Source organism: Siniperca chuatsi, linkage group LG7 (assembly GCF_020085105.1).
Source record: "Siniperca chuatsi isolate FFG_IHB_CAS linkage group LG7, ASM2008510v1, whole genome shotgun sequence".
Taxonomy (NCBI): Eukaryota; Metazoa; Chordata; class Actinopteri; order Centrarchiformes; family Sinipercidae; genus Siniperca; species Siniperca chuatsi.
The window spans coordinates 23,564,226-23,591,740 of record NC_058048.1 but is presented as its reverse complement, the minus strand read 5'-3'; the positions used below and the strand labels follow the sequence as shown (position 1 = coordinate 23,591,740).

The window sequence follows — 27,515 nt, the reverse complement described above, 5'->3', positions numbered from 1 at the left end:
GGGTGTTTGATCCCATCAATGTGGTGATTAAGTGTTCTTTGTCTCGTATTTTTCAACTAGAAAAGATTTTACTCTTTTTATGTGCGTGTGAATTGTAAATGTAATGGGACTAAATGATACCATCACATCCTGCATTAGCCATTACTGTTTCAGGGTAATTGTGTTTCCCAGAATTAGCAGTAGGTCAGCCTATTGTATTATCACACCCAGTGATCCTGGATATGAATACCACACTGAAATGTTTCCTATTCAAACATGTAAAATACACTCTTAAAACAGTATAAATGCAGCGTACTTTACCAAACCACTCCATCTTACTTTTCAATCACTGACAATTAGATTTTGTCATGGTTGTATGAACCTGATATTGACCTTGATATTTATTTACTTGACATATGTCATGCATGTTGGTTAGTACTCTGGATTTATTCTTAACACAAGGGGTTACTTGGCATTCCTGTTGCAGGTGCCTACGGTGTAGGTTTTGATTTATAGTTCAATGCTTGATTTCACCCGTTGATACCACCACCAAACCGATGTATTGTACATCATTAGGCCGTATTGTGCTTTGATTAGATTCCCCACAGTTTACAGTCTTTCATTCACTTTGAGTTGTAGAGTGGCGATGGAAATGTTTGCCTCGTCTAGCCACTGAAAAGGAGACTATTGCCTTGCAATCAATAGCCAAAGTAATCATGTTTATGCTCTTATCACTCACTGTGAGAGAGCGGCAAGCAGAAGGTTTGAAATGGGAATGGCTTTGCTAAATGTGTCTTAATGAAAAGGAGAAGATTACTGAGACTTTTTCCAACTATCTTAATGTTGTCTTCTTGTTAGCCCAGGATGGCCAGTCACAGTTCTCGCAGTCTCCTCGAGGGATCTGCATGGGTGCTTTAGCCCTCATGTGTAGTTATATATCTGCTGAGGTGCATGTCAGCTAAAGTAAAGCCTATACGGGCTATATGCATAGGCTCTGTAACTACACCAGTCAGCGCTGACCAACGCTTTCACCGTTTCACAAATGTCGCTGGCGGCAGGTCATCAGCTGTTGCTAATTAAAGTGGCAATCCTTAAGATTTCAGTCCTGGTTGATTTGGCGACACGTAGTTACTGATGGTAACAACAAATGCAGTTTAATTCTACAGGTCACAGAATTCTGGGGTCAGCAAAACAAACTGTCATTTTAATAAATAAGTCAGGCAATTTTTGGCCTTTTTCCATACTTTTTGAGCAACCGTGATCTGATTTTATGCTGCACAAGGCATGAGTCTGCGAACAGCAGGGCACAGTGAAAGGAGTTGGTTACCTGGCTGAGAAGTTGGAGGTGTGCAACCTGTCCCCTGCAACTCTTCATCAAACAGCTCACTGTGGCTGCTCCTTCTTGTTCCTTTACTCCCTGCACTATTTCAAACTGATCCGCTGTCAAAAAATGCCGAAAATGACCATTGTCTTGTTTTGTGGATGCATTTTTGATGAATGATGGCGCCGAGCAAAGCTTACTGACAAACACATTGCAATTCCTGTGACTCAACTTATGTTTTGCCTGTTAAATATTTAATGTGAAGCTGCAGCAGTGGGAAATGTTCGGTTTGCGTTAGTAGTAACTTAATACAGCATTTTCCCCGGGAATATCGCCTCAGACACCCAGTTTGTGATACTGCAAATATATAAATATTGCAATACTTTCATCAGTGAGGCATAGGCTCACCATTGTGTTACCTCATTTGGTGATAGTGACATTTATTTAAATGAAAATATTTGCCAGTGTTTCTGTAGTTCTGAAGTAAACTTTCAATCAAATCATATCAATAATTTAAGTTTATAAACTTTTTGAATCAGTGTCTTCAATATTTGGGTCAAGAAGCTTGTGAAAATAAGGGGTCAGATTTAGTAGTCTACAGCAGTGTCGATACAAAATATATTTGATTGGGGCCACCCTAATTTAAAGACGGCACCTAAATAACTCTGGGAGATTGTGATGGGAATTTCTCATTATTTTCTTATATTTGATAGACTTAATGATTAATGGAAAAAATAATCAACAGGTGAATCGATAATGAGTTTAATGGACTTTCCGATCTATATCTAGAATTTTGCTGTTTGCCTTTCTACAGGCTGTCCGTGCTCATCCTGTGGCCACCCTCTTTATTTATTTTATACTGTATGTGTCTATGCTCTGTCTCATAAACTGTTCCATCCAAGCCTTGTTTAATGGCAGAGGCAGGGCCACAAGAGGCCATTCAAGGCCAGAGGTGACCAGCAGCCACATGTTCCTTGGGTCAGTCGTAATTAGCTGGCCTGCAGCCTGGGGGCTCCAGTAAAAACGAGATAGGTCATCTCAATCTCCCGTCGTCTTGGCCAAGCTTTTTCATGCGCTAGTTTTAAATGTGTTCAGCGACCCCCAACCAAGTGCTTCCATAAAACACTATGCAGTGTCCCTGGGCAGTCAAGAGTCAGTCACGTTGTTTTTTCCCTCTATGAATATTTCTAAAACTACTGATGCATGAAGCTGCATGAAAGCATCAACGTAACATTGTGTCTGCCCTGTTCTCCTTTAAATCTTCTGGACTCTCTCTGAACAAGGCTCATCCAGGCACAGTCGTCTTCCCCTCATTACACAAATAGAATGCAGTTCATCTTTATTAGAAACCTGCATACCTAACTAATAATAATTGATAGTGTCAAAGCAGGCTTCTATCAGAGGAATAGCAAATGAGGGTTATATAACAAAAGCACTGTCTCTGACAACTTTTATGGTTCATGAGTTTAACTTTGATGCATTGGGTTAAGTGCTGGGGAGATGTCTTGTTTTGCATTTGTGATCATTAAGGCTGTGATGACCTCTGTACAAAAGGTAGGCTAGAGTTTATTTTAATTGCAATATAGTCCAAATTATTGCAGTCAAACTGGATGATTACGAGCTCTGCACAATAAATAGGCTAGACTAATAGCAGCAAAGAGGAAAATACAGGGTATAATTATGTGTTTTACATGTCAAAATTGAGGTCACAATATATGTCAGTGTCAGTGGATAAGGGCAGTGAGTTTCCAGCATTATGGCTTGCTATTTAACCTTTTGATAAACATCCTCAAAAAATGTTGCTTTTATTCTCAGGAATATACATATTTGATGAAACCATAGTTGATTTTGTCCCCAAGTGCATCATTTTCAAAACTTCAGCTCTCTGTTTGTCTGTCTGTCTACTACTAACTTGCTCTCCGCGTGTCGTTTTTAACTTGTCTTGCTAAGCTCATCATTTATCTTCAGACTCCCATAATATTCAGACAGTGATGTCTTTTATGGCTATTATTAGAAATGGTGTCTGTCTTCAGAAGCTGGCACAAAAGTGTGAGTGGTCCCTTGAGCACTGTTTCATATCAAGGTTAACTTGTAGTGATTAGGATAAGGAGACAAGTAGTTGCCATGGGGATGAAGGAAATGGCAGTGGAAAACCCGGAGTGACAGAAGTCTGATGTTTCTGTTGCTCTGTATACAACAAAGCTAATCTGAATACAGTTCATATGTATTATTTCCTTCAAAAGGTTTTTCTTGGCTACATTAGTCATATTGTGATGATGTAAACAAATAGATCCCTCTTACATAATGATCATAGCACACATAACCAGTGCTGATGTTAAAAAATAATAGTCTTGAACACACTAGTATATTATTAAGAATAAATATTTTGAGATGCTTAGATACATTGCACTAATAGCAATATTGCAATCATTCTTCAGCAATTCCAGGATTTTGTTTTTGGGAATTTAACAGCAGCCTGACAGATCGTTTAAAACCAATCAAGGCTCTTATTACTTTCCATTCACTGATGAGTTTTGGTTGGCCGACTAATCTATTGCTTTGGGAATTCTGCCATCTGTCATTGAAAAATATGTTATAAGGAGAATTACTTGATGTAGGTCAATCTTAATGACATTCAAACATTGCATTAAGCAAATGTAATAGCCCTCTGATACTTCATGAAGAATACTGCATGGACTGTACTGTAAACAATAAAAAGATCAATAATTTAGAACCTGTCTTGGATGAAAACTCTGAGAATTGCTATTCTTTAACTCATTTAAATTACTATTATAGGGTCTTTATGGTAAATCCCCTTTAAATCATAATCCCAAATTATGTAAAAACCCTAATCTCAATCTGTTACTATCAACTGGGTCATCTTCATTCATTAAAAAAAAACATGTATTTAGCCAAGAGATAGCTCAGAATGATGATAGTTTTCTAACAAAAATTCAGTTCTTTTTCGTTTTGGCCATTTGTATAATGCCATGTAGGTTGAGTAGACTTTCTCATGACACCTACTCCTTCTATGGAGTTGATCCAAAATCCTCTTCAGCATACTTTTCCCTTGGCAGTGCCTTGTACACTGCATGGATAATCCTTGGAGGAGAGGGCTAATGCCCCCAGATCGCCCCCATGAGAGGCGCTATCCTCACATCCCTACTGCAGAGCTCTCTCTTCTCCCTGGTGCCGTCCCCAGCAACAAAATAATTAATGAGCTCAACCAGCCTATCGCTGCAGAAACTTCCCTCCCCAATCTCCATTATCCACATCATGCAATGATAATTTGACTTACGTAGGTGCTAATTTCATATAAGTTAAAAGGCAATTAGGAAAATGTGTCTTTTTGACGGGCAGAGGGATTAAGGCTAAGCTGTGATGCCACCAGTCTTCAGAGGGTGCAGGCTTATAGTGGGTATGAAGGCCCCTGCTTGGCAACACCCATTATCGGTCATCACATTAATAACCCCATATTTCACATCTCCATTTGATGTGCTACATTTAATTAAAGTGCGAGGTTGTGTGACGAATTAATGCTTAATTGGAAAGCACCTTTTGAACATTCCCTTTGCCCTACACAAGATGTGGTTAGTTATGGGGTGAGAGAAGTTGTCTTATTTCTTTTTCTAAGCCAAAATTCAACCTTCTATTGTTAATGTTCCCACGCTGCTAAAATGGACAAATGTTGTATATAGTAAACACTTCTCCCAGTAGATGCACGCATCACTGTGCCACGTACAGTATGTACCATATTCTTCAAAGGATATGCCCTCATTAATTTTGCAGTGTTATATAGCAAGTTTAGAAGGCATGTTGCATGTGAGAATACCAAATACGCATACCCCCCTCACCTTCCTGCTGAAAGTAAATGTAAAAGCCCTGTCTGCATTGATATTACATATTATTGAAAATGTGTACAACTGGCCACCATCTCCTGTTTGGAATCTTAAACATCTGCCATTCCAGAGTAGTTTACAGCTCATAAAAATGTAAATCTGCCATACTGGGGTGGAGTGTGTGTAGAAACTAATTTATAAATACCTTAGACAAACTGTATATTTCTCATGCATTTATTTCTCCCTTTGAAGGCTGGTGGCTAAGAATTGGAGCTAATCTGACATTTCATAAATCTCACACTATTTAGGGAGATATTTGAAGATAGAGGTATTATTTCCTCTCCTACCTCAGCATTCCCATAGCGGTGGGAGGATGATTATTATGGATTTGTGGAGAAGTGGTGTTAACGAGTTTACTTGCACTGTTTAGAGGCTAAAAAGCTATTTTAACCTCAGCAATAACCATGCAGGATATTGAAATATGGTGTATGCTCAGTGGAGTTCCTTGATTCTGCATATTCCTGAGGACTCTTGACTATTGTTTCACCTGCTGTTCTGTTTAGATCCAGTCTCTCCTGCCCAGACTGCTTGTCTTGTGTGTGTTCTGCTCTGAAGGAGACCTAACAAATTAAATGTTTGCGGCAGGCAAACTAAGTTCCATTACAAACAAGTTAGCTCCATTTACTCTCTTGCCTTGTGCCAAATTAAAGCTCTGATTCAAAGTTACACTGAGCCTGTCACTCCCTTAGATTTCACCCTGTTGCACGACAGCCATGTTTTCCTGTGTGGCTGTATTTCCCATCCCACACCCAGTCTGCATCAAGCTCTCATGTCTGCATTTTTTCATCATTTGTACCTCACACTGTGTAGTAATGACTCCCTGTAACTTGATTAATCCAAGTATTGATTTTATTGTTAAATGTGAGATTAGATGCATGAACTCCAGCACTATTCATCAAAATGCACTGGCATATAATTAAATTGTCTGTTTATATTTTATGACTGTACACATTTATTAAATATTAATATTAATATTTGGTATTATTTTACCCACAGGACAATGATACTGTATGTAAACAGAGAGCAAAGGTTGAATACTGATATCCATCTTTGGTGGTAGAGGTTAATCAAAAAACACAACATTAGCACATAGTGTAATTTTAGATGCCAGGGGCAATTACTGTACATGAGGAAAGAAATGGCAGATAGTAAGCATGGAAAATGTTGATGTAAAATAAGTCTTTATTATTCAGAAAATGTGACTCGTTACTTCAGCTTTTTATTTTAGGAGACATCATGTGGATGTCTGTATATTACTCTCACTGCAATACCTGACTGATCCCCATTCAAACTTCTACTGTGGAATAGACCTGAGATAAAAATAGATTATGATTAAAAAAATTACTCACACTGGCATTAAAATACAAGCACTTAAAAATGTTTTGAGGAAAGATGGGTCACTGTGACTGGTCAATTGAAGTCAAATGTGCCATTTCTTTTTTGTTTATTTAAAAAAATGTTACTTTAAGAACAGAATCTTTAACAGCATTATAAAAGAATCCAAGCAGAATTATACAGTAAAAGCTAATAACCTTTTGGGAACTGCCACGTTTTTAGAGTGTGCCATGCTTTTATCTCCTAGTGAGTCACCTGATCCACTTTCTCATTCCTGATAACATCCTCTACTCTTGGTACTTTCTCCCTTGTCCATCATCCATGCTATAGCTATAAAAAACCCACACATACCCACCCCCCACACACACACACACACACACACACACACACACACACTCCATTTCTGGGTACTGGGATTATGGACTGTGTCCCAATGCATCCATATTTCAGAGTTGTATCTCTAGTGTCACTCTACATCTTGTCTGTGGAAGCAATATGGAGGATCCAGCTCGTGTTTAAGCATGTTTATGTTGCTGACCCAGTTACTGGATTCTCGCAGCGTTAGATATGTGGACAGGGTGGGGCAGCAACATAGGCATCATTTATTTCAATTTAGCTCTCCATTGCAAAGTATGCATACACACAAAGAGGTGTATATGGCCACACATGGACACACATGCATGCAAATACGTAGACGCACACCTCTACATACATGTGACTTGCACTTTACAGCTTAACCATGCTTTTCATGTGATTCTCAGATTAGATGAATAAATATATGCATTACATACCATGCACACTAGGTATGCACACCTCCAAGCTTCTATAGATGCTGTAGAGTAGCTACACGGTTATAATGCAAGTGAGCTCATGATTGATGGATAATTGAAGACCTGAACTGTGTAGAGGAAGTGGCTGGATAACCAGGGGAAGACAGAATCATGAGGAATGCTTTAGAGTTTCATTTAAAATCCAAGGTATTCAATAATGTAGAGAGCGCTTTGAAAGCTCAGTCGAGTATTCAAGCACAGAGGTTGTCAACAATGTTGGGAAAGTTAAAGGCACAGCTTGTACCGAGTAGTGTTTGTGGCGGGTTTGGAAGCCTGTGTATTTGTGTGTGTGTGTGTGTGTGTGTGTGTGACAAAGATGCAGACACAGAAATGTGTGTGTGTGTGAGAGAGAGAGCATGTTAATGTATGCTGTTATAGTATGTGGCAAAATGACATGAAACAACAACGTAGCAACTCCTTATGTTTAAGATTTCTGGCACTTCTGCATTTTTATTGCATTTCCTGCAATGATTGCTTTTATGCCTTTAAAACCTACACTTTAAATGCTAAAATGTAACTATCGCAACATTGACAGTGATCAACCGTGTGCTGTTATGTTTCCCAGAACTACTGCTCCATGCACAAACATGTAGTCAGCTTATCATTTGAACAACCAAATGTTGTCATACAGCCCTCTCTGATGGAGTCATCATCAATGCTCAGGCTGTTATTTCACTACACCCTATGTATGTTTTAATATTAGCATCTATATAACAGAGAAATGTCTGATTTCCTATGTGGTTTGTTAAAATTTCTTTATTTGTTGTGCTACATTATTATGGTGACTTGAAATTGCATTTGGCAATTGAACGGTGGCCACTATAATAAAGTACCATACAGTGCTATGACATCTTTCTATTTTCTGTGAATGATGTTTGAATTTCTGAGTCCTGCTGTTTTATTTTCTATGTCATAGTGGCTATTCCTGGCGTTGCTAACAACTGAGTTGCCTGTTGTATTTGTTCCATACAAATAACTGACACTAAAAATTTAAAATGCATCACTTCACATGGCCTCCCCTACTAGGTGTTTATAACAGAAGATGTAAATCTTTCATGAACTTAGTAGAGGTCAAATGATTATTGTTACATCAGTTGGTGAGAATAATTATAGCAAAACAGACATCAGAATTTACATTAGAATATATGCAGTGTGTACATACGATACAGTGTGTACAGTGTTGTAGGGATGGGAATTAATTCAATGAAAGCTGAAACTATTTGAAGATGAAGTGACCAGGTGATTGAAAGAAAACTAATATGCAAAGATTTTGAGAATCGATTAGTCAAGTATTTTTTTTTCTGCAAAAATACCAATAATTCACTGTCCAGCTTCTCCAAAGAGAATATTTGTTGTTTTTCTTAGTCTTCTATGATAGTAAACTAAATTACTTTGTGTTTTGGACTGTTAGTTGGACAAAACAAACAATTTGAAGACGTCACCTCCTGTTCTGGGAAAATGTTATCTGCATGTTTCATGTATTTTCATACATTTAGTAGACCAAACATTTAATCGAGAAAATAATCAGCTGATTAATCGATAATAAAAATGATTGTTAGTTGCAGCCCTAAATTCAATATTATCAACTTTTGATAAAATCATATTGTGACAACATAATCATATTGTCTTCTGCCCTAACTATGTGTGTAGGTGCACAGCTATGCAGCGAGCTAAACACACGTCCAATAAAGGTTGAAGACAGTGGATTGCTTTTGAAGGTTTTTACTGGAAGCAATTGTGAAACTGTGAAAACAGTATTGGGCAACAAATTCAATGATGGTGATTATACATCAGAAAACAATGAGATTCCTTAAACCAGAGTTAGACCTAAGGTATTGTAAAAATGAGTTAGTACAGTAACACGGAAACTGGATTCACAAAAGTATAGACTAGTTGTCAAAGTAGTGCTTCATTGTACTTCATGGAGTATCACCAGTGAAAGATCAATATTAAGTTATCATAGGAAGTAAAACACAGTCATTAATGTAGTAAACATACACATAAAGTCCACAAGAGTAAAATGCACAACAGTTATCCTAACAACAATTCAATAATACTTAGAATAGAAAAAAACAGATAACTCGTAATAAGATAAGAGTCTGTGCCTTCGTGAGTGCTATGCACGAAACAGTCTTATTTGTTGAGTCCTTAAAATGTTGCTTTAGCAACACATTAGCAGACAGCTAGTATAGTGGCTAGCTTGGTTAGCAGTAAGCTGATCATAGAAAAACTAAATTATTCTAAATCACAAGGGGTAATCAAGCATTTTCTCTTGTTGGCCTTAAACTGTGGAAGAGTTTGCCACTCACTGTTTGATCTTCTCCCTCCATTGATATCTTTAAAACCTGTCTAAAGACCCATCTCTTTTCTTTAGCCTTTTAATAGTCATCATGAAGACATGACTGGTCACACTGTTTTTTTATTTATTTGTTCTCTGTGCAATGCTGTTGTGTTTTATGATTTTATTTTGTCTTTATTCATTTACTTATATCTTCTTAATTATGTCTGTGTTTTTATTTGATTCCAATTCTTATCTCTCTGTAAAGCACTTTGGTCAACATGTAAGGGATAATGCCCTACAAGGTGTCCATTATCAGAAATTAATGGTCGACGGGGAGGCCAGAACTGTCTGACACACAGCTGAGGTTATGGACACCTTGAAGGGCATTATCCCACTTATACCATGGCCACTTGCCAAAGAAAAAAATTAAGACCATTATTTTATAATTTCATGCGTTTTTCAATCAAAATCTGAAATTATTCACAAGACATAACTCAGTTTTCCTGGTAATGCCTGAGGGTTTGACTAATACCTGGAACAATCATTACCATCTCATAAGGTTCTTATGCAATGGAAACATTATTCACTCCTCCAGTAAATAGGACGACCCTTAGATATGACTTGGAAATGGGAGATATTTCTAGTCCGCTCAGCTCATAGAACCCTTTGGTTCAGCAATGAGCCAGAAAGCTAACGTTATGCTAGCAAAAGACAAAGTCAATAGCATTGTGTACGGTTGACAAACAGTAAATATAATTTGACAGTATGTTTCACAACAAGACCTAGCTATCCAGCCATGTCATTGTCCCCAAATCAATATCCAGACTTTCATGAACAAATGATAGGCCATGCGTACTGTCAGCTGCAGCCTGAAGTAACGAGTTGAATAGCGAATGGGATGTGAGATGATCGCTTATGTGATACAAAGTTCAGAAGGGCAGTGTACTTCTTGCAGTTCGTGTGTTATAGTTGCCATCCTGTGTGCTAGCTACAGTAGCTGTCTTATTTAAAATTAAATTTGACATTTCCATTTATTGTGAAATTCAATGGAGAAATAGGCAAGTCCAGCATAGCAGCCTTTGAAGGAGGGTGTTTGACAGCTGGAGACTGACCATGATGGGCGCTGCTTTTCGGGGGAATTGGAAGATGACGAGATTCTCCATTATCGTCTCTCCCACACTAACGGGCCCAGTAAGCCTGCAGGCTGCCCTCGCATCGATGGCCTGTCACCGATATTATCTGATGGCTCTCCAGGCCGGCATTCGAGAGCCAACCTCCAGCGCCACAGCGAAGCTGTGGTATGTGTTGACCTGCGAAAGACCCACCTGAAAGGTACAATTATAAGGATATTTATTATATTTTGGGGATGAAGGGAGACAGTGCTATTTAGTCTCATACAAAATTATTAGACTGTCATGTCTTTATTAGCCGATAGACATTAAGTGTAATCACCTTTTTCGCTGATCTTGTTCCACATGTTCTCGAGGTAGTGGGCACCCATCGGCTCCTGGCTGTACCACACATCGGAGGCAACAGCATGCTTCGGGTGGAGGTAGAAAGATTTGGCATCTGATTTGGAAATATATCTCTTGAAACTTGCAACTGGACACAGCAGATCCTCGGGCCAGGCAAACCTTGTCTGGGTCATTTGGGTCTTTATGATTCTTAGTTTGTGGATTGTGTGCCAGGCTGACATGTTCGACCCCATCCTCATCTCTCTGGCGGATGAAAGATGCCATGGATAGCTCCTGGTTGCCCTCCCTGCCATGCCAAGCCAAACATAGTTGGATGTCGAACCAGACTTTTCTGACCAGGCCAAGGGGCGTATCGGGAATCAGTGGCATTTCTAATGACTTCAAAGTCCGACTCAGAGATATGGGGATGGTGAAGGCTGGTATCTCTACCGCTTTCCCTGTAATGTTTAAGTGTAGCTTTAAACACTGCATTGGTGGTCTTGAATCTGGTGTCAGTCATGACATTGAATTCAGTTAAATGACGGTTAATAGCGGCCCTCAGACTCCTTAGGCTGGCAACACTGTACTCCCCCCACTTTGGTGGACTGGACAGCAGCATAAAACCCCCGCAGGGTCTCGTTTAGAGCATCGGTGATGTAGTTTTCAAAGTTGGAGTCTATTCGTTTTTGTGCAAGGAATGCTCTCAGGGGCGAATTCTGAAAAGTATTGCGCGGCTTTTGCGGCCGCCAAACTTGCGCAAATAAGACAACTGTGTAATTCTCAAAGCACCCGCAAAGGGTGAAATGCGCCCCTAACTGCACTGCCAAGCAAATAGCGTCTTGATGCTCCGGTGCTATTTGCATGTTATTAAATTAGGTACTATGCATACATTTGATGCAAAATTGGCCCCTTTCTATGCAAATGAGCATCACTGCAAAAAATGGCAATTCACAAACACTAGCGCTAATAGCCACACGCAGTTAGAGTGAAAATTATTTGCGTCTTCAGAGAGTTGGGGGTGGTGTCAAGTCCAGACTTCCCAGAGATCATGGCAGCAGTGGAAAACAACATAAAATCTAATGCTGTGAGAAATGGAGACGATGGTTACACACTGTAACAGTCCAGCATGGAGCAAAGTAGGAGAGAAAACAGCTTTCCATGAACCCAGAGGCATGAGGGAGAGCGCACAGTTGAAGCACCCCAAAGAGTAAGTCATAGAAAAACAAGAGACATCCCGTAGATAGAAACGAATGAAAAGAGCAGCAGGAGTTAATAGATAATTAGAATAGTTATAAACATTTTAAGATGAGTGGAAAGTATTGTTCTAGCAACTGCATTCATACATTTTTTTTTACTCAAACGTTGCTTAACCATGTCATGTGATATGCTACTTCAGTACACCTTAAGAACAAATATTACTAGGACCACTACAGAAAATTGCAGATGAACATTTAACAGATGCAAAACAATGGCAAATTGCGCTCAGCTGCATAACTTAATGGGTGTGTTTGCGTTGTAATGTCATTAGCGCAATATCTTTTGTGAATCGGAACTTGAGACGGGACAGATAGCAGTTGCAAGTGACACGCAATTCATGGTGCTGTCAGAGGCCGCAATCCATTCTTTGTGAATTTGCCCCTCAGTGTGTTAATTGCCCATTTCGTTGTTTGTTTGTTTTTTGTGTTGATCTCACTCTTTCATCTTCTATTTGATTATTCTCCCTTGTGCCATTTCCAGTCATCAAAGTTGTCATATTCTCCAAATAGGTTAAAAGAAATGTTGAAGTAACTCATTGTTGTATTTAGGTGTTAGCTTGTTAACGTGTTGCAATAAATTGTAAATAGCGGCTTTGACCCTGTTGTTATGGTTATTCATTTTAGATACAGGCTGATACTATGTAGCCAGCACATTAATTTAGAACAGTGAACAGACAGTTTCACTGGAACTACTTAGTAGGTGTCCATTCTCAGGAATTAATGGACCCGCTGCAGCCAATCAGAATTGAGTATTCACACAGACCATGGTATAATTGTTAATAAATAATTAATAATAAATAAATAATAAATTCACTTGACTTGACAAATCAACAGTCACAAAACATAAAAATAAAAACATACAGATAATACTCCAACAAGGGCATCTGTGGAGTAGATAAAAGATGCTTGTCAATATTTGCCTGGACACAGATCTGACAAAATGGTGGATGCAACAATGTCAGTTAAGCTGCTATAGGACTGTGTCAGTAGTGGTTGCTACTAGCAACAGAACAACCAACTGAAACCAACTGCTGGTGGCAGATTAATAATTTCAAGCAAATAGTAAAAACAAATAAAAACAACACAAAATAGGTTTTGATGTGTATATGTGTTAAGACTTTGGTCTGATTAGTTTTACATTTCCCATATTATTATGGTTATGGATATCAAACCTTTTTAATTTAACTGTGGCAGCTTTCTCCTGTAATGTGCCCTACTAAGTGTTTGGACTCACCATAGACTGCTGGATCCCCCAGTAATGAGCCATGTGAAGAAGCTGCTGTCCTGCTGCTGTCGAAACCCCCACCACCTTCACACACACACACGTACACACATACACGGCTCATTCACCACCATTGAGGATTGCTGTTTGTCTTGTGGGTCTTAAAAGAGAGATGTTTCCTCTGTTGTGGCAACAACAGGTGTACTGTCTCACAAGGAACAACTGTATCTTTCAAAATCTATATCAGCTTTAAGATGGGTTATCATTATCTTGTTTTTGCTCACACAAGTCTACACAGGTAATTACTGAACGATAGGAGCTGCATAATTTACCCTTGATCTCACTGACAACACATCCATCTGTCTGTCCTTCATAATTCTGCTGTCAGTGAACCTGTGACACCGCTTGTCCTTGTTGCAAAGCTTGTTGCTCAGACAGGATTGTGAGATTGATGTATTCACAAACCTTTACTGATGTCCCTCTCTGTGTGTCTGTCCTGCTAAGCTGGAGAGCTCAGTCTGTAGGGGTTACGAATGTTAAGAATAGTACTGTCATTATTGGGTTTTGTCTCTGGGCCTGTGTTCAGGTTCCTGTTGGTCTCTGAGGTGATTGTCATGATGTTCTCACTCTGAAACTAAGCCAGACAGCTGACATCATTGACCAGCTCCCCTTTCTCTCTTCTGCTGTCAAGATAACACCATCCCTCCTTCCACTCCGGTCACAGCAGAAGACGAAGGGAGTTCGCTGGTCTTGGCAATGTTGGCTGTGGAAGTAATTAGAATGCACACTTCTTAGGTTCTTACATAGATATGCTAATCCACTCAATTAATCTTGTCCCCTTGCATGTAAACGTGGGAGCCAGATGCTACACCAGTTGCTCCTCACTCTCTAAACTGTTAATGTTTTGCTGTTTTACTGGGAGAGAGCAATCTGCTGGAAAATAATCAAGGCCGCCTGGCCAGGACATCACTATGGTAACTATCCATGACCCCACACTGCGCAGGATCAGAGCTATCTGTAGATTAATTAAGCTGACTGCTATGAATCCTCCATCTCCCACCACCCTTTATCAGTGGGCTCCACTATGGCCACTGGTTATACAGTGACCCATTGATTGAATTGCCCCTCTCTCCTCTTTAGTGGGACGGCAATTTACAAGTCAGTTGTTTATTTGAACAACACTCTAAAGTGAATGAGTTGAATCGGTTTGCCAAAGGAACTGAATCTATATCTGAATTTATCTGGATGGTTTCTGTACGGTTCAAAGTGAGCCTATGAGCTTGTGAAGGGGCTGGTAGCTTTAGAGAAATTGTCCTGAATTGACTCACTTACATTTGACAGCCTGAAAGAAAGTCAGTACCATATTAGTTCATGGTATGGACCCAACCTTAATGTTCTGCTCTTAGGATCAGTATCAGTACAAAAGTGAGCTGCTGAGCCACTAAATCTTAAACGTCTGCTTCTCCAAAAGGCTAGTTACAACATTTTCCCCTTTGTAATTTGTGTCATCTCTTCATGAATATGTTGAGACTTTTTCTCAATGCAATCTTACTGTACTCTATTTTATATACATATATATATATATATATTAGTATACCCTAACTGAAAAATGTTACACCTTAATTAATGTACATCAGTCCATCATGAATGATTTACAAATCCATCATTGATAATAATTAAATGTGAGGTGAGCAAAATGTAACTATAGTTAATACTGTATATTGTTAGGAAGATGGGCAAACTTATCATTTCTTGTAGTGTTTCAAACTGACCATTTGCTGAAAAAACAGAAAAAAATCTACATTTAGAAATCTTATTTTGAGCAACAAAATACCCCACAGTGGCGATTAAAAATTATGTGTACTTTACACACCTGCAGCTACTTCACAGTAAGCATTCAGTTGCTGCCAATGATAGCTATGCTGCTTGAATTCAAATGTAATGCCTGATGGTATCTTGTGAAATTCTTGTTTCATACTTGGCAGTAATATTTGAACCTATCACTATACAGTAGTAGCATTCAACTCCTCAGTGTGAAAAAGATGAGTCACTTTGTATTTATGATAGATGAAAATGAAATTTTTTTATGAAAAGTACTGCAAAGTGCCGCCAAAAAAATATTATTCTTTGTTTGTTCTCTCATCATAGCTAAAACACATTGGTCTTCTAAGATTTTCTTTCATACATCTTTGGAGACCTAAAAATAATTAAAAAAAATGAATCTTTATATTAACATATATTAACAAATGCAAAATAAAACCAAAAAGTATATACAAGAAAGTCTTATTTGTGGTTAGTTAGTATCATTTGTATCATTTGTTTTGCCAGTTGTAGTTGAAGTGTTATGTGTATTGTACATTTCCTGTCCACAGCATTGTAGCTACTCTAGTCCACTGACCATCACTGGTAGCTGATCAAGCCACTTTATCAGCTTCATCAGGTGCTGTGCTGTTTCACCAGGGTTGGGTTGGGGAGAGTAGGGGAGGGAGGGGGTTGGGGTTGTTTTCTTTTTTCACTTCATGCTTTGGTAGCCACGGCTATGTTGACCAGGGTCTGTCTGTATGTGTACTTTGGGCTTGACATGAGGACAGTGCAGGATCAGTTGGAGAATCAGTGGAACAGAACTTGACAAGACAACATGAAGGCTCCCTCTGGAGGAGGTTAGACAGAAGAAGACTTTGTCTGTAGGGGAAACATTTCATTCAGCGTTTGATTGATCCTCTGTTACTTCTTGTTTTACCTCAGTTGAATCCTGATGCATGATTGCAGAGGATGTCTCAAAAGTCTCTTACCTTACCTGATAGAGCACGTGCACTATGTACCAAGGCTGAGTCCTTACCAAACCCCAGTGGCCCTGGTTTGATTCCAGCCCTGGCCCTTTGCTGCATGACATTTCCCCCCCTCCTGTCTCCCTTCAGCTGTTCCTATCCAATAAAGACAAAAAGCCAGAAAATAATTTTATTTAAAAAAAAAAAAAGAGTCTGAGATACAGTGGAGTGCTAAAGTAGTAAAACTATCATCAAGGGGGGAAGAAATAATTTTAGTTTTTTGCTCTAGATTATTACCACAAGATGACACCACACTGGTTGTCACCATGGTGGACGGAAACATTTGGTACTTTGTGCCCTTCAGTAAATATGTAAAAACATCTTGAGTCTAACCTCTTAGTTAAACAAATAAGTACTCTACCCATTTTACATGTCAAAGTCGATTTACCATTCACCAGTCACAGTACAGTACTATGGACTGTAAAAACTGTTCTATAATGCCTTCTGTGCCTTTGGAGTGAGCTCATTCAAGTCTGAGAAAATTACTTAAGTGACATTGCTTGAGTAATCTTAGCTTGGGCTTGTAGACCACACATTTTAAACAGAAATCCTGCATTGCAAACTGAGGGTGTTGAGTGTGAAAAACCAGGGATGTTAAACAGACATTAATTGTATAATGCATTATGGGAAGTGAGCAATCCAGGGTTATTGGAGCTTGAACCATATCGCAGACTAAAAATCGGGATATATCAGTCTCTGCTGCATTGATTTTGACAGTTGTATTTTCAATCTGTCTCTCGAGTCCCCCAACTTTATTAAATTGCAAGACTAAGTTGAGGGAGGGCCCCTTTTTAAAACAACATTTAAAAAACTTTGGCTACCAACAAAAATGATTTTATTGGCTGACAAAGACCTATAAGGCCTGTCACAAAGATCAACAATTGAGCAATTAAAATCCTTTATGCATCAGTTACCAGTTACCATTACGAAAACTTCATTGTCCACAATGTGAAAATTTGCCTTTGGTTTCACCATAAGACATGCCATAAAAACATACATACGACAATACATACATAAAAGAGGAAATACAAAATGCGTTGTGTGATGGTGAGCAGAGGGAGCTGAAACTAATAGCAAAATCTCATAAACAGAAAATGAAGAAGCATTGAACAGCTCAGCAGCACTAAGCTTGCTTCAATGGAGAATGAGAGCACAAAAGAACACAAACAACAAAATGGATTTGAAATCAGATCAGAGGCAGACAAAGAGCAGGACATTTACTTTGCCTTAATATAAACATCTTTGTTTTAGCATTTTTTTTCTACAGCAGTTGAATCCTTTTAAGCTTATCTATAAGATGTTGCTAAGTGAAAACAAGCTTTTACAAATGTAATAAAAGGGGGAAACATTTTCTTTTTTAGACATTTGGGGAAAGTTAAACATTATTCTTTGAAAATTGGCTAGTTATTATTACATTTAAACAGATATTTCCTAATAAGGCTTAAATAAATTAATAAACACACAAGTGAATCATTCACTTATCAAATTTACATAACATAGGGCCACAATGTTGATATTCGTCTTGATACTGATAAGGAAACAGTGCCTGAAACTGATAAACATGCCAATATTCACAGTACAGGTGACTCCTAATTTGGGAATCACATACATTAATGCATCAGACTACGAATAGTAGCATTGCCATCTTTGGGATTTAATAATATCTCATTGTGACTGCTTCTGTCTAGTAAAACAAGATCATTACTAGTTTCATATTCAAATGATGATTACCTTTTGAAAGTTTACTGATGTGCTCTGACTACAGAAACAGTGTGAACATTGGTGCGCGTGTGTGTGTGTGTAAATATAATCTGCTCTGCAAACCCGGATTTGTCACTTGGCTGCAGGATCCCTTGCATGGCTGGCAGTGTCACTGTGTGAGATGGCTGCTGTTGTGATGGGTAGTTGATTATGGCTCATCTGCCTGCCAGCACCCTCAATCAACATCCACAACTAAAGGGATGAGGAAGAGGGATGTTTATTTGGGCCTGGATTCTGTAAATGCCAGTGTGGATACATAAGCCCCGTGCCTTATTTCTAAGCTCAACTTTCTCTGCTTTCTCTCTCTCTGACTCCCTCTTTCATGCTCCTTCTCATTCTCTCCCTGTCAGCTTTCTGCTTCCCCTTCCTCAGTCCCTCCGACACAATCAGAGAGAAATGTTTATGAGCCAAGCTTGAAATCGTGACCCAAGCCACCCTGTCCCACATCTCCGTCACCTGATGTATTTTTTCCAACCTCCTGTCTCTATGCCAGAGTAAAATTGGCCAACCCTTAACATCTCCTACAGCCCCACCAGACAACCTCCTCCCTCTCCCCCTAGCCTGGCTCAACCCAGGCTGCCAGTCTGCTGTGCTGTTCTGTGCTCTACACGCTCCAGTGCGCTGTCGGCTGGTGACAGGCTATTTGGGATTTACCCACTGTTGCTGTGTCTGTCTCTTCATCTGCAGCCTTTCAAGGCAGTAAAAAGCAGTCTCTCCTCCCCCCTTATCCTCCCCCCCCCCCCCCCCTTCAGCTCAACTCATTCCACCATCCTCCCACTGCCCCTTTCCTTCCCCTCCCCTCCCGCCATCTCTGCTCCTAATCCCATCCTCCTAAAGACTGTAATTGAGCAGTGCGGCGTGCTGGGATTAGGACTGTTATTGGGGATATTCTCATTGCAGGAGAAATTTGGGTGAAAGTGTGGGCAACTGGAATCTGCTGACACTCAGATGTGAGCAGGTGGTTAGGGACTGTGGGGTGTAGGGGAAAGGGAGAGGGGTTAGTATTCAGAGGCAGGGTCGGCTGAGGGAACTGCCGTTACCGGACCCCTGTTCTGACAAGGTCGATCTCCAGGTCACTGCTGATATCCAACAAACTGACAGAAAATCCATAAAACCATAACGCTTAAACAATAAAACATCAGCTCCTACAGCCCAATATGACATCAGATCACTGAACAATGATGGACATATAGTATTCTCCATATAGTATCTAACATTTGGAATTACATTTCACCAGAACTATGGAGGCCATTTCAGTGATTGATAGCTTTTAATAGCAATCAGTATGAATCCATGGCATGGCAGCTGATCTGCTATGTGCTGAGAAAAATGTATGGCCTGGCATGACTTGGGTCTGTGGTGGAGATTTACTGGTTGGCGCATAGTAGTGCTGGTTGTTTAGATGTGTTTGCCAATTCCTACTGATCAGGTCTTTGGTCCTTGTTCCAGTATTTCGAGGCAACCCTCTTTTTTATCCTCCATCAGGAGATAAGATAAAAGAGACTACACAGACAGACTGATACAGAGTTGATTTTTCCCTCGCTCCCTGAGTTAATTGAGGGATTTGCCATGACCCAGATGAATATTGATTCCTAATGGAAACCAGACTTCAATTGGCAAGTAGGTCTCGCAGGCCATTGAAGCAGTCAAAAAAAGCGTTGATATATCTGGCAACGTCGAAAATGGTTAAATGTCCTTAGTAATATAGTAAAATGCCAACTGTACATTTCCATTGAAGTGTGCATCGGCCAAGTTGTCAGGTGGCCAGCATGAGGTGGGATGTGTATTTAAACTCTTTAGGATTTAAAAAGTCTTGCAAACTGCTGTGGAATCATCAAGTTTATTTCCCTGTACTTTGTAAGCTGCTTAAGTCCTGTGCCAGCTTAGCATTGCCATATTAACATCACCCAGTGAGACAGCTCTGACAAGCTCCCTTCCTCCACACTTGCCTCCTGCTCCTACTGCCTGACTGGCACTGTGGAAAAAAATGTCTTATGAACTGACACACACAACCACATGAATACACATGAGCGTACACCTTTTGCCGCACACACGCAGACACTTAAATACACTTTAAGCAGACGTGGTTTTATGTACTTTACATCAAACACTTGTACAAGCTCTAATGTCTGCCAAGAGTTTTTCTTCTTACCTAAATGATTTTAAAAAAAATGTAGCTGAGGCATGTAGATGTGATGATTGACAAAGCTTAATGTCATGTTACCAGCTGATAAACGCCATTGCCTAGCCTTGTGTTCCTGGCTGGATTCCCTGTTTCCTCACTGCTGAGTTTGTACTCCTGTGCCAATGTGAATGTAGGGATGTGTAGATGGAGGATTATAAAGTCACTGTTAGGCAAACATATGAACACAACACAGTTGTGGCGATTAATTAATGACATGTCATGTAAGTAGTTTGCATTACATGATGTTATAAGATGAAACCAGCTGCCCTATGACTTTGATGAGAATGCTTGTTAAGTTTGGTTAGCTGTTGGACAATCATTGTATTAGATAATATATTTTTACAAAATGGTATTAGCTTTTGTTCAAACTGTGCAAAAGTTATTAATTGGATTGCTGTCAGTTTCTGTCAGGTATGGTTTGTTATGTAGTTTAGATCCATTGGACATCCAAATTGGAGCAGTTTTTAGGAGGGAAAGAATTTTTTTTGTTTGTTTTCACGTGAAGGCACAATTTTTCTCAACATCTGAATGTGAGTAATTCCTCTCTTCTGAGATATAATGTGAACATAGGATGAGCCTCAGCTTATGACAGGTCCAGCCTTTTGTCTCCTCTCCTGTCAGTGACTAAATTTAACATGCATAAGCCTCTTACCAATACAGAGGCAAACAAAATGGACTTTTATTGGTTCTCATAAAACAAAAGTATCATTATTATTGCTTGAAGGAATATGCCCGCAAAATTATGTATGTCTGTCAAACTGATTTCAGAGGCAGGGCAAAGCAGTACATTTGGAAAGTGAAAATGTAATTCTATTCATGACATTATATATTCCCTCAATATTGTAACATTTATATTATGTGCCAGGCTGGGTTTCCTCTGGAGGCTCTCTCGTCTCAAAGTCTTCTGTTTTCATAATAAAGACCTTATAATGGTATAAAGAGTACTCTACGCTTTCATATTGCCTTCTACCAACAATTTTCCCCTTTTAAGCTATTGCTCACATTTTAATATAAAACCAAATATTTACTACAGACCCCATCTTTTCTCAGTGAATGATGGCAGGAAGAATGGAGCCCATGGTTGGTGTGTAATTTATAATATGTAATGTATGATTTGTCTGGGTAATGAGAACAGAGCTCTTTTCTAAGCTATTCCACCCACTGAATGCCTTGATTGATTAGGGCCTGGCGAAACAAACTCAGAGGATTCATGCCTGCCTTAATGCTATGAACCCCAAGCTGGAATATTAACCTACATGTATTACAATGAAATATTCACCTTCTTGTGCCTTATAAATCACAAAGTGGGCAGAGATTACAGTGAATGTGGCACTGGTGTGATCAGGGTCAGCCCATTTTCTCCTCTCTCTCTGCTTCCCTTCCTTCTCTGTCTGGCTTCCTTTCTGCCAAGACAGTAAGAGCATGTCAAAGACAGACCACAGGGTGGGGTAGGAGGACACATAACCAGCCATATGTCTTAACTCTGCAGCACAGCAGTCATGGGGGGAGATGGGAATACTGCCTAATCCATAGCACAATTTGTGTATAAATGCAGATATAATTTGTTGACCGTTGTTCTTAGAAACTGTATTTCATACTTTACATCTGCCGTAATGAAGAGTTCATAATATTACTAATTATGGGATCATGTTTAGGGACTGGTTGGATAAAGGTTTAGTTTTACAGTCTTTTGTATTATTTTCCTGGAAGAGGAACACTGAGATAGACAAAATTAATGACATGTATTATAAAACCCAAAAGACATGCATTAGTACTTAATAGGTTTTGATAGCCATATGCATTCCTTTTGTTTAGCAGTACATCCCATTGTGGGGGCGTTATACTGTGCCCTGAGGCTGTATTGTAGGTGAGTAATGGGGGAGCAAATGTAAACAGTGGGTTTGGGAAGCAGTTCAATCATGGGCTCATGCTGAGACCTTTAATATTCAACTGGAATTTCAGTTTGACATAAACTTTCATAAAATTGACAAGAGAGGCACTAACACAGCTATTCCCAAGGGTAAAACAAAAAGGGCTGAACAATGCCCAAACACATACACATACACACACACACACACACACGAGACAGGAAGATAAACAGTTTCCCCGATCAGCGTGCCACATTAATGCAATTTAGAGATGAGTAACAGCGAGAAACAGACAGCATATTATCAACTAATGGCTTTGGTTTTGCAATCCATCTAACAGCAAATGTGCATGCTGATATAAATAACATTACTAACAGTGCTTGGAAAAAAATATATCTACAGCAAAGAAATGATCTTGAAACATCAAATGCAAAGAATAGTTCTTTAAGAAATTAATGAAATAGGTCGGGTTCTGCTATGATATTTAAATTGGACAGAGACAAAGAAAGTGTAGACATGAGAGATGGACAGCTTGCGTTTAAGCTCAGACTTGCTTTAAAGCAGTTGCCAGTTGTGTGACATGACACAGACAGCTGACATCAAAACAAGAGCAGCATAATAAGGTTTGTGTGTATCTCTGTGTGTCTTGACAGCAGTCAAATTGATCAATCAACAATATAAATCCCTTGAGATTTACTGAGTGACATATTTTATTGGTTCCTTACAACTTTTTTCCCAAGGACCATCTAATACTATAGTCTACTGGTGTCAAACATGTTCAGGTTCGATGAGATCAGTGATGGAAATGTGACTGATGAAGGCAATTATAGCTTAGTAATCATGTTTAAATTTTACTTCCTATCTCAGCAATCATCATCTGTTCTGTATAATTGTGCTGCTTCACAAATTGTGTCAGTTTTTTTATGTTGGTAGAATCAAATTCTGCTTTGCTACCTTTGTTCAAATTGCAACTAAAGAAAAACAGCCTCAAGTTTCCACAGGACCATATTATAACATAAAACGTTTTTTCACTGTAGTAAGTAAATTGCCAGAAATCAGTTTTTTTTCCCTTCCTGACAGCAATATGAAATTCTGCAATATGTATTCTGGTTTTCTCTCACTCAAGGATCCAGCAATCAGCAGTATTTGTTGTACTGTGCTAGACTACCATTAAAAAAGGTTAAGGTAAAAATACAGAGTTGCACATTAACAAGAAGGAATGAGATGTAAGTTTCACAGTCTGACTTTAAGCCTGCAGCTGTGAGCATTCCTGAAAATAACTGCCTGAGTGTCTCTGGGTTATTATTGTGCCTGTCCTCCCAGGATGGGAGTTGGTGGCAGGAGCTGCTCAGAGGTATTGGAAAGCTAACAGGATTAACAACTCCATCCCCCCCTCACCCACTTTGGCCCTCACATGTGCATATAAGAGTCAATTTCTATGGTAATGCACTGTTTACATGAATGGAAAAAATCTATTATTTGCCATTTTAGCCATAAAAGCAAATGATAAATTGTGTTTTTTTCTACTTTACCAGATTCCCACCAGCTTTGTTCCTGTTTTTGGTTTTCCAATGGAAAACAAATTGATGTCCACACTTTTGATAAAACGGCCCCACAGGATAGTAAATAACTGGAGTGCAATCTCACTCCTGTCTCAGGTAGCTTTCCCATCCATAGAGCTGTCTCTTTTACAATATCTTTGTATTCATTCATATTTCTTAAACAAGACATTCTTCTTCTTCCCCTGTTCATTATTTTTGTAAGTGGTTTCCCTGTTCATTTATAACAGTCCTATTCATGATATTCATGAACAAAGAGCTAGAATAATAACCATTAACATAATGAACAGCTATAGACACATGTCATACACTTGTGGAAACATAAAAGCTATTTGAAACCCCCTTATACACTGATGAGATGGGGTATCATAGGGAAAACATATCAGCAGAGTGCATACATTTTTGTCCTAACAACAAATTTTTAATTTGTCACTGAGCCACTTCTAAATGTTGTCTTGTGTTTTTGTTGTTTTTCCACATTTGTGTGGACACTGTCCAAAGTATGGCTATCTGTATGGCTAATACGTACAGTGAGACTAGTAGCAATGCTAGGTATTCCCCTGATGACTCTTGAATTGCAAAGTGTATCTCGAGAAGTTAGAAGCACAGGACAGTAATCTTATTTTCTGTAAATATTGTATTGACTTAAAACCCCTATGTAAAAATAGTAAAAACGTTCAAACATCTTTGACAGACCGGATGACGATTCTGACACCACTATCTTTCAAATGATTTCACTGTATAAACCTTGAATTTCTGTCAAATATTTTGCCTAGTTTTTGTGTAGAAAAATGCAAAAGTTATTTTGTTAGATACCTGCACCCTGAGAGTAAGGTTTTATTAATTAAAATGCCCACACTGTTTGACCTCAAGTTGGATTTTGATGGGTATTGAAATTTGTACTATAAATGAGAGTAAAAGAGGCAACTGTGCATTAATGGGTTCTTTGTGAGTTTGGGGGGGATCTGTGTTTGTGCCTTCACCTAGTAAAGCCATCAAAATTGTTCCTTGCGCTCGTATGTGCAATAAGTGGTGGTCTGTGCAGGTGCAAATACAAATGACATTTCAAAACAAATTGCACAGTGCTGCGTGGTCGGTATAAACACAACCTTAGCTGCACCACTCCATCTACCTTAGTGCAAACAGTTTCCTTTGGAGCCATGGCATTATATAACAGGTGTTGGCGCAAAAACATCACTTGTGCTAAACAAAATTGGTTAACGTTACCACCAGCTTTGCACTAGTAGACACCATTAGAGGCCATTGTGTCTTGTGTCCCTTCTGTATTGAGTTAAATAAAATGAAAATATTTTCAGTGGCATAGCTGATATAATCTAGCATGAAGCAGCTCCAGAATAAAAACAGTTTTTCCGTATGTTTTTTTCTGTATCTACAGTGATTTAGACAACAGTAATAATAGGCAGTTAAATTGTCATATACGAACTCATTTGAACTATGTAAATGTTATGCATATTTATATAATGTGTACTGAGGCTACAAAGAAATGATGATTTGTCATCCTTCACTGTGTCACATAACACAATGACATTCTTAAAGTAGTTTGCATTGATCATGTTTTTGCCAATTTTGATTTGACTCTGAATGAGTGCATTGCCTCAGTTACTGTTTAGACCGGCTGTGTGTTGGTTAAACAACCCTGAGGGTTTAACTGGTTGGCATTGCTCCACATGGAGGGGAGACTGGTGAGTTGGCTGCTGTCATGTCTGCTAATAAAGACATCACATCCAATGGGCACGCATGCTCACGTCCTTGGTTGGCATGACAAATAATACCATTAACCCTACCTCCCAAAGCAGCCATTTTGATTGATGTGCGAGCAGAAGTGAATGGAGTGTATGTGTGTATGTTTGTGTGTGTGTGTGTGTGTTTAAACCCACAGTGGTCTTTATTGCTGTGATATTTCTAGTATGTATGCAGCTGGTCAGTATTCCAATTAAAAATGGAAATGTTGCATGTGATGAGATGCATCATATCAGATCTTTGTATGACGCCTCCACAGATTTACAGTGCAGTTTTACTGTACGCACATGGGTTGCCTGTGATATATCACCAGGTGGCAGCATTTATGTACAGAATAAGCAGGAGCTGCAGTGGATCTGAATTCCTGCACTCAACCCTATAGACCCCTACAGCTTGGAAAAGGCATGGAATAGGATTTTGCACATTTCGTATTAGAAATTAAAAATCTAATTTCTGAGGATGAGATACCCCAATGTCTCATAATTAAGAAATGGAAGACATTTAATGTGGATAAAAATTTAATGGCTCATTCATAATTTACAACAACAGATGGGCATTCTGGAACATGGGATTGGATGCATGTGACATGATGTCACTACTCAGGGGGATGTTATGTGCTTTGTATAATTATAAAGTGATGGGGTCATTTTGTTTTGTTTACCCTGAAAATTATCTACAGTCTTCAGCAAAACAGGATGTGTTTTTGAGTGGGAAAATATACAGTTGCTGAAGGTCAATGGCCACTTAAGAAATTATGAAGTAAATACACACGCACACACACATCATGTTCGCCTTTATACTGTACAGCAGTCAAAGGAACTGTGCTTTTTTTGTCTGCTACCAGCTAGTTTCCTCAACCTTTCCTCAGCTTCTTTCTGTGGATCTCATACCAGTAGAGACTCTTGTTATTTACTGATTTAATTGATAAAGAGCACACTCGCCAATAGCATTAATGATTTAAAATGTTAGTGTGAGAGTGGTGCCAGATATCAGTCAGTGTAAGTGTTTAATTCTTGTTGTTCATCATGTGTAACTGCTTCACCAATTCTAAACTGACAGATGCACACACACGTTTATTGTCCTTTTTACCAATAGAAAGAGTGAATTGTGTGCACGTGTGGCTTTCCAGAGCTATGTATGTCACCATTAAAACTGTCATTTAACAGATTGCCAATTACACATCTCCTGCATTCACCCCCATCAGCTCCAGCAGCCCCCCTTCAGATTGCCCTTGAGTCGGTAAATGCTGTGCGAATCAGAAGCACTGAACAGGACTGAATGTGTATCTGACTGTTTAAATAAAGGAAATTGCAGTCAGAACACTCTGGACCCAAATCAGATTTCAGTGATGATGATTTGACTTACCGTAAGACATGCTGAGAAGTCTTTGTGTCCTGTGTGTATGTGTGCTCGCACACACACACACATCCGTATGTGTGATTTGTGGGGCTGATTGCATTAGGTGCTAGGAGTTAGTCCCTGTGGAGGAGCCACATGCTCATTGTACCCCAGCTGTAGCCGAGATCTAATATTCCTCCACCAGCACCATTATGTCTTTGATGGGCCAAACCCAATCTTCTGCTTCTTTGTGTCTGTCTAGCAGGGTGGAGAACAGAGTGAAACATTGTGTGAGGAAACACATCGTATGCAATATTAATTTCTTATGAAGTAGACTTACAATCCTGGCTGTAAGATAACTTCAACTCAAGACTTTTCTGTTTCTTATACTGGCATGTGGATTTCTCAGATGCATGAGAGGTCAAACACCAGTCTGAAGAGTGACACTTAAAAAGATTACTCAACCAGAATGTCCATATTAATCACAATCATATAGTGCACAAATTTGTTGATTTTCTCAGTTCAGAGGTCAGGGGAGCATCTATTTCTGTTAGTAGTTGATGTGTACTTGAGTTTTTTTTGTTTGTTTTTTTAAGCAATTGTTGCAGAGGCATGGTGTAGTGTGGGTGGGGCAGACA

The 27,515-nt window shown here is 39.1% G+C and overlaps 2 protein-coding genes across 15 annotated transcripts in view; one reads left to right on the top strand and one right to left on the bottom strand.

Annotated features, from left to right (window-relative positions):
* Positions 1-27,515, top strand: part of robo2 (roundabout, axon guidance receptor, homolog 2 (Drosophila)) — a 328,885-nt gene that overhangs the window by 89,964 nt on the left and 211,406 nt on the right. The window lies entirely within an intron of this gene.
* Positions 10,808-13,726, bottom strand: LOC122879058. 2 transcript variants are annotated; one of them, XM_044202734.1, is made up of 3 exons: positions 13,590-13,726; positions 11,098-11,557; positions 10,808-10,970 (listed from the first exon to the last, which is right to left on the bottom strand). In XM_044202734.1, the coding sequence occupies exons 1-3, from the start codon at positions 13,699-13,701 to the stop codon at positions 10,808-10,810; spliced, it is 735 nt and encodes a 244-aa protein (XP_044058669.1). In that variant the 5' UTR covers positions 13,702-13,726. The 2 variants fall into 2 exon arrangements, with proteins under 2 accessions (XP_044058669.1, XP_044058670.1); XM_044202735.1 differs by lacking the exon at positions 13,590-13,726 and having other exon boundaries at positions 10,825-10,970; positions 11,098-11,413.

Bases quoted from the DNA above. Each gene is read 5' to 3' on its own strand.
- LOC122879058 (XM_044202734.1), bottom strand. From the start codon at position 13,701: ATGAGCCGTGTATGTGTGTACGTGTGTGTGTGTGAAGGTGGTGGGGGT. The intron at 11,558-13,589 runs GTGAGTCCAAAC...TAAACATTACAG, and splicing joins GGGGGATCCAGCAGTCTATG to GGAAAGCGGTAGAGATACCA. The intron at 10,971-11,097 runs GTGATTACACTT...TGTACCTTTCAG, and splicing joins GAACAAGATCAGCGAAAAAG to GTGGGTCTTTCGCAGGTCAA.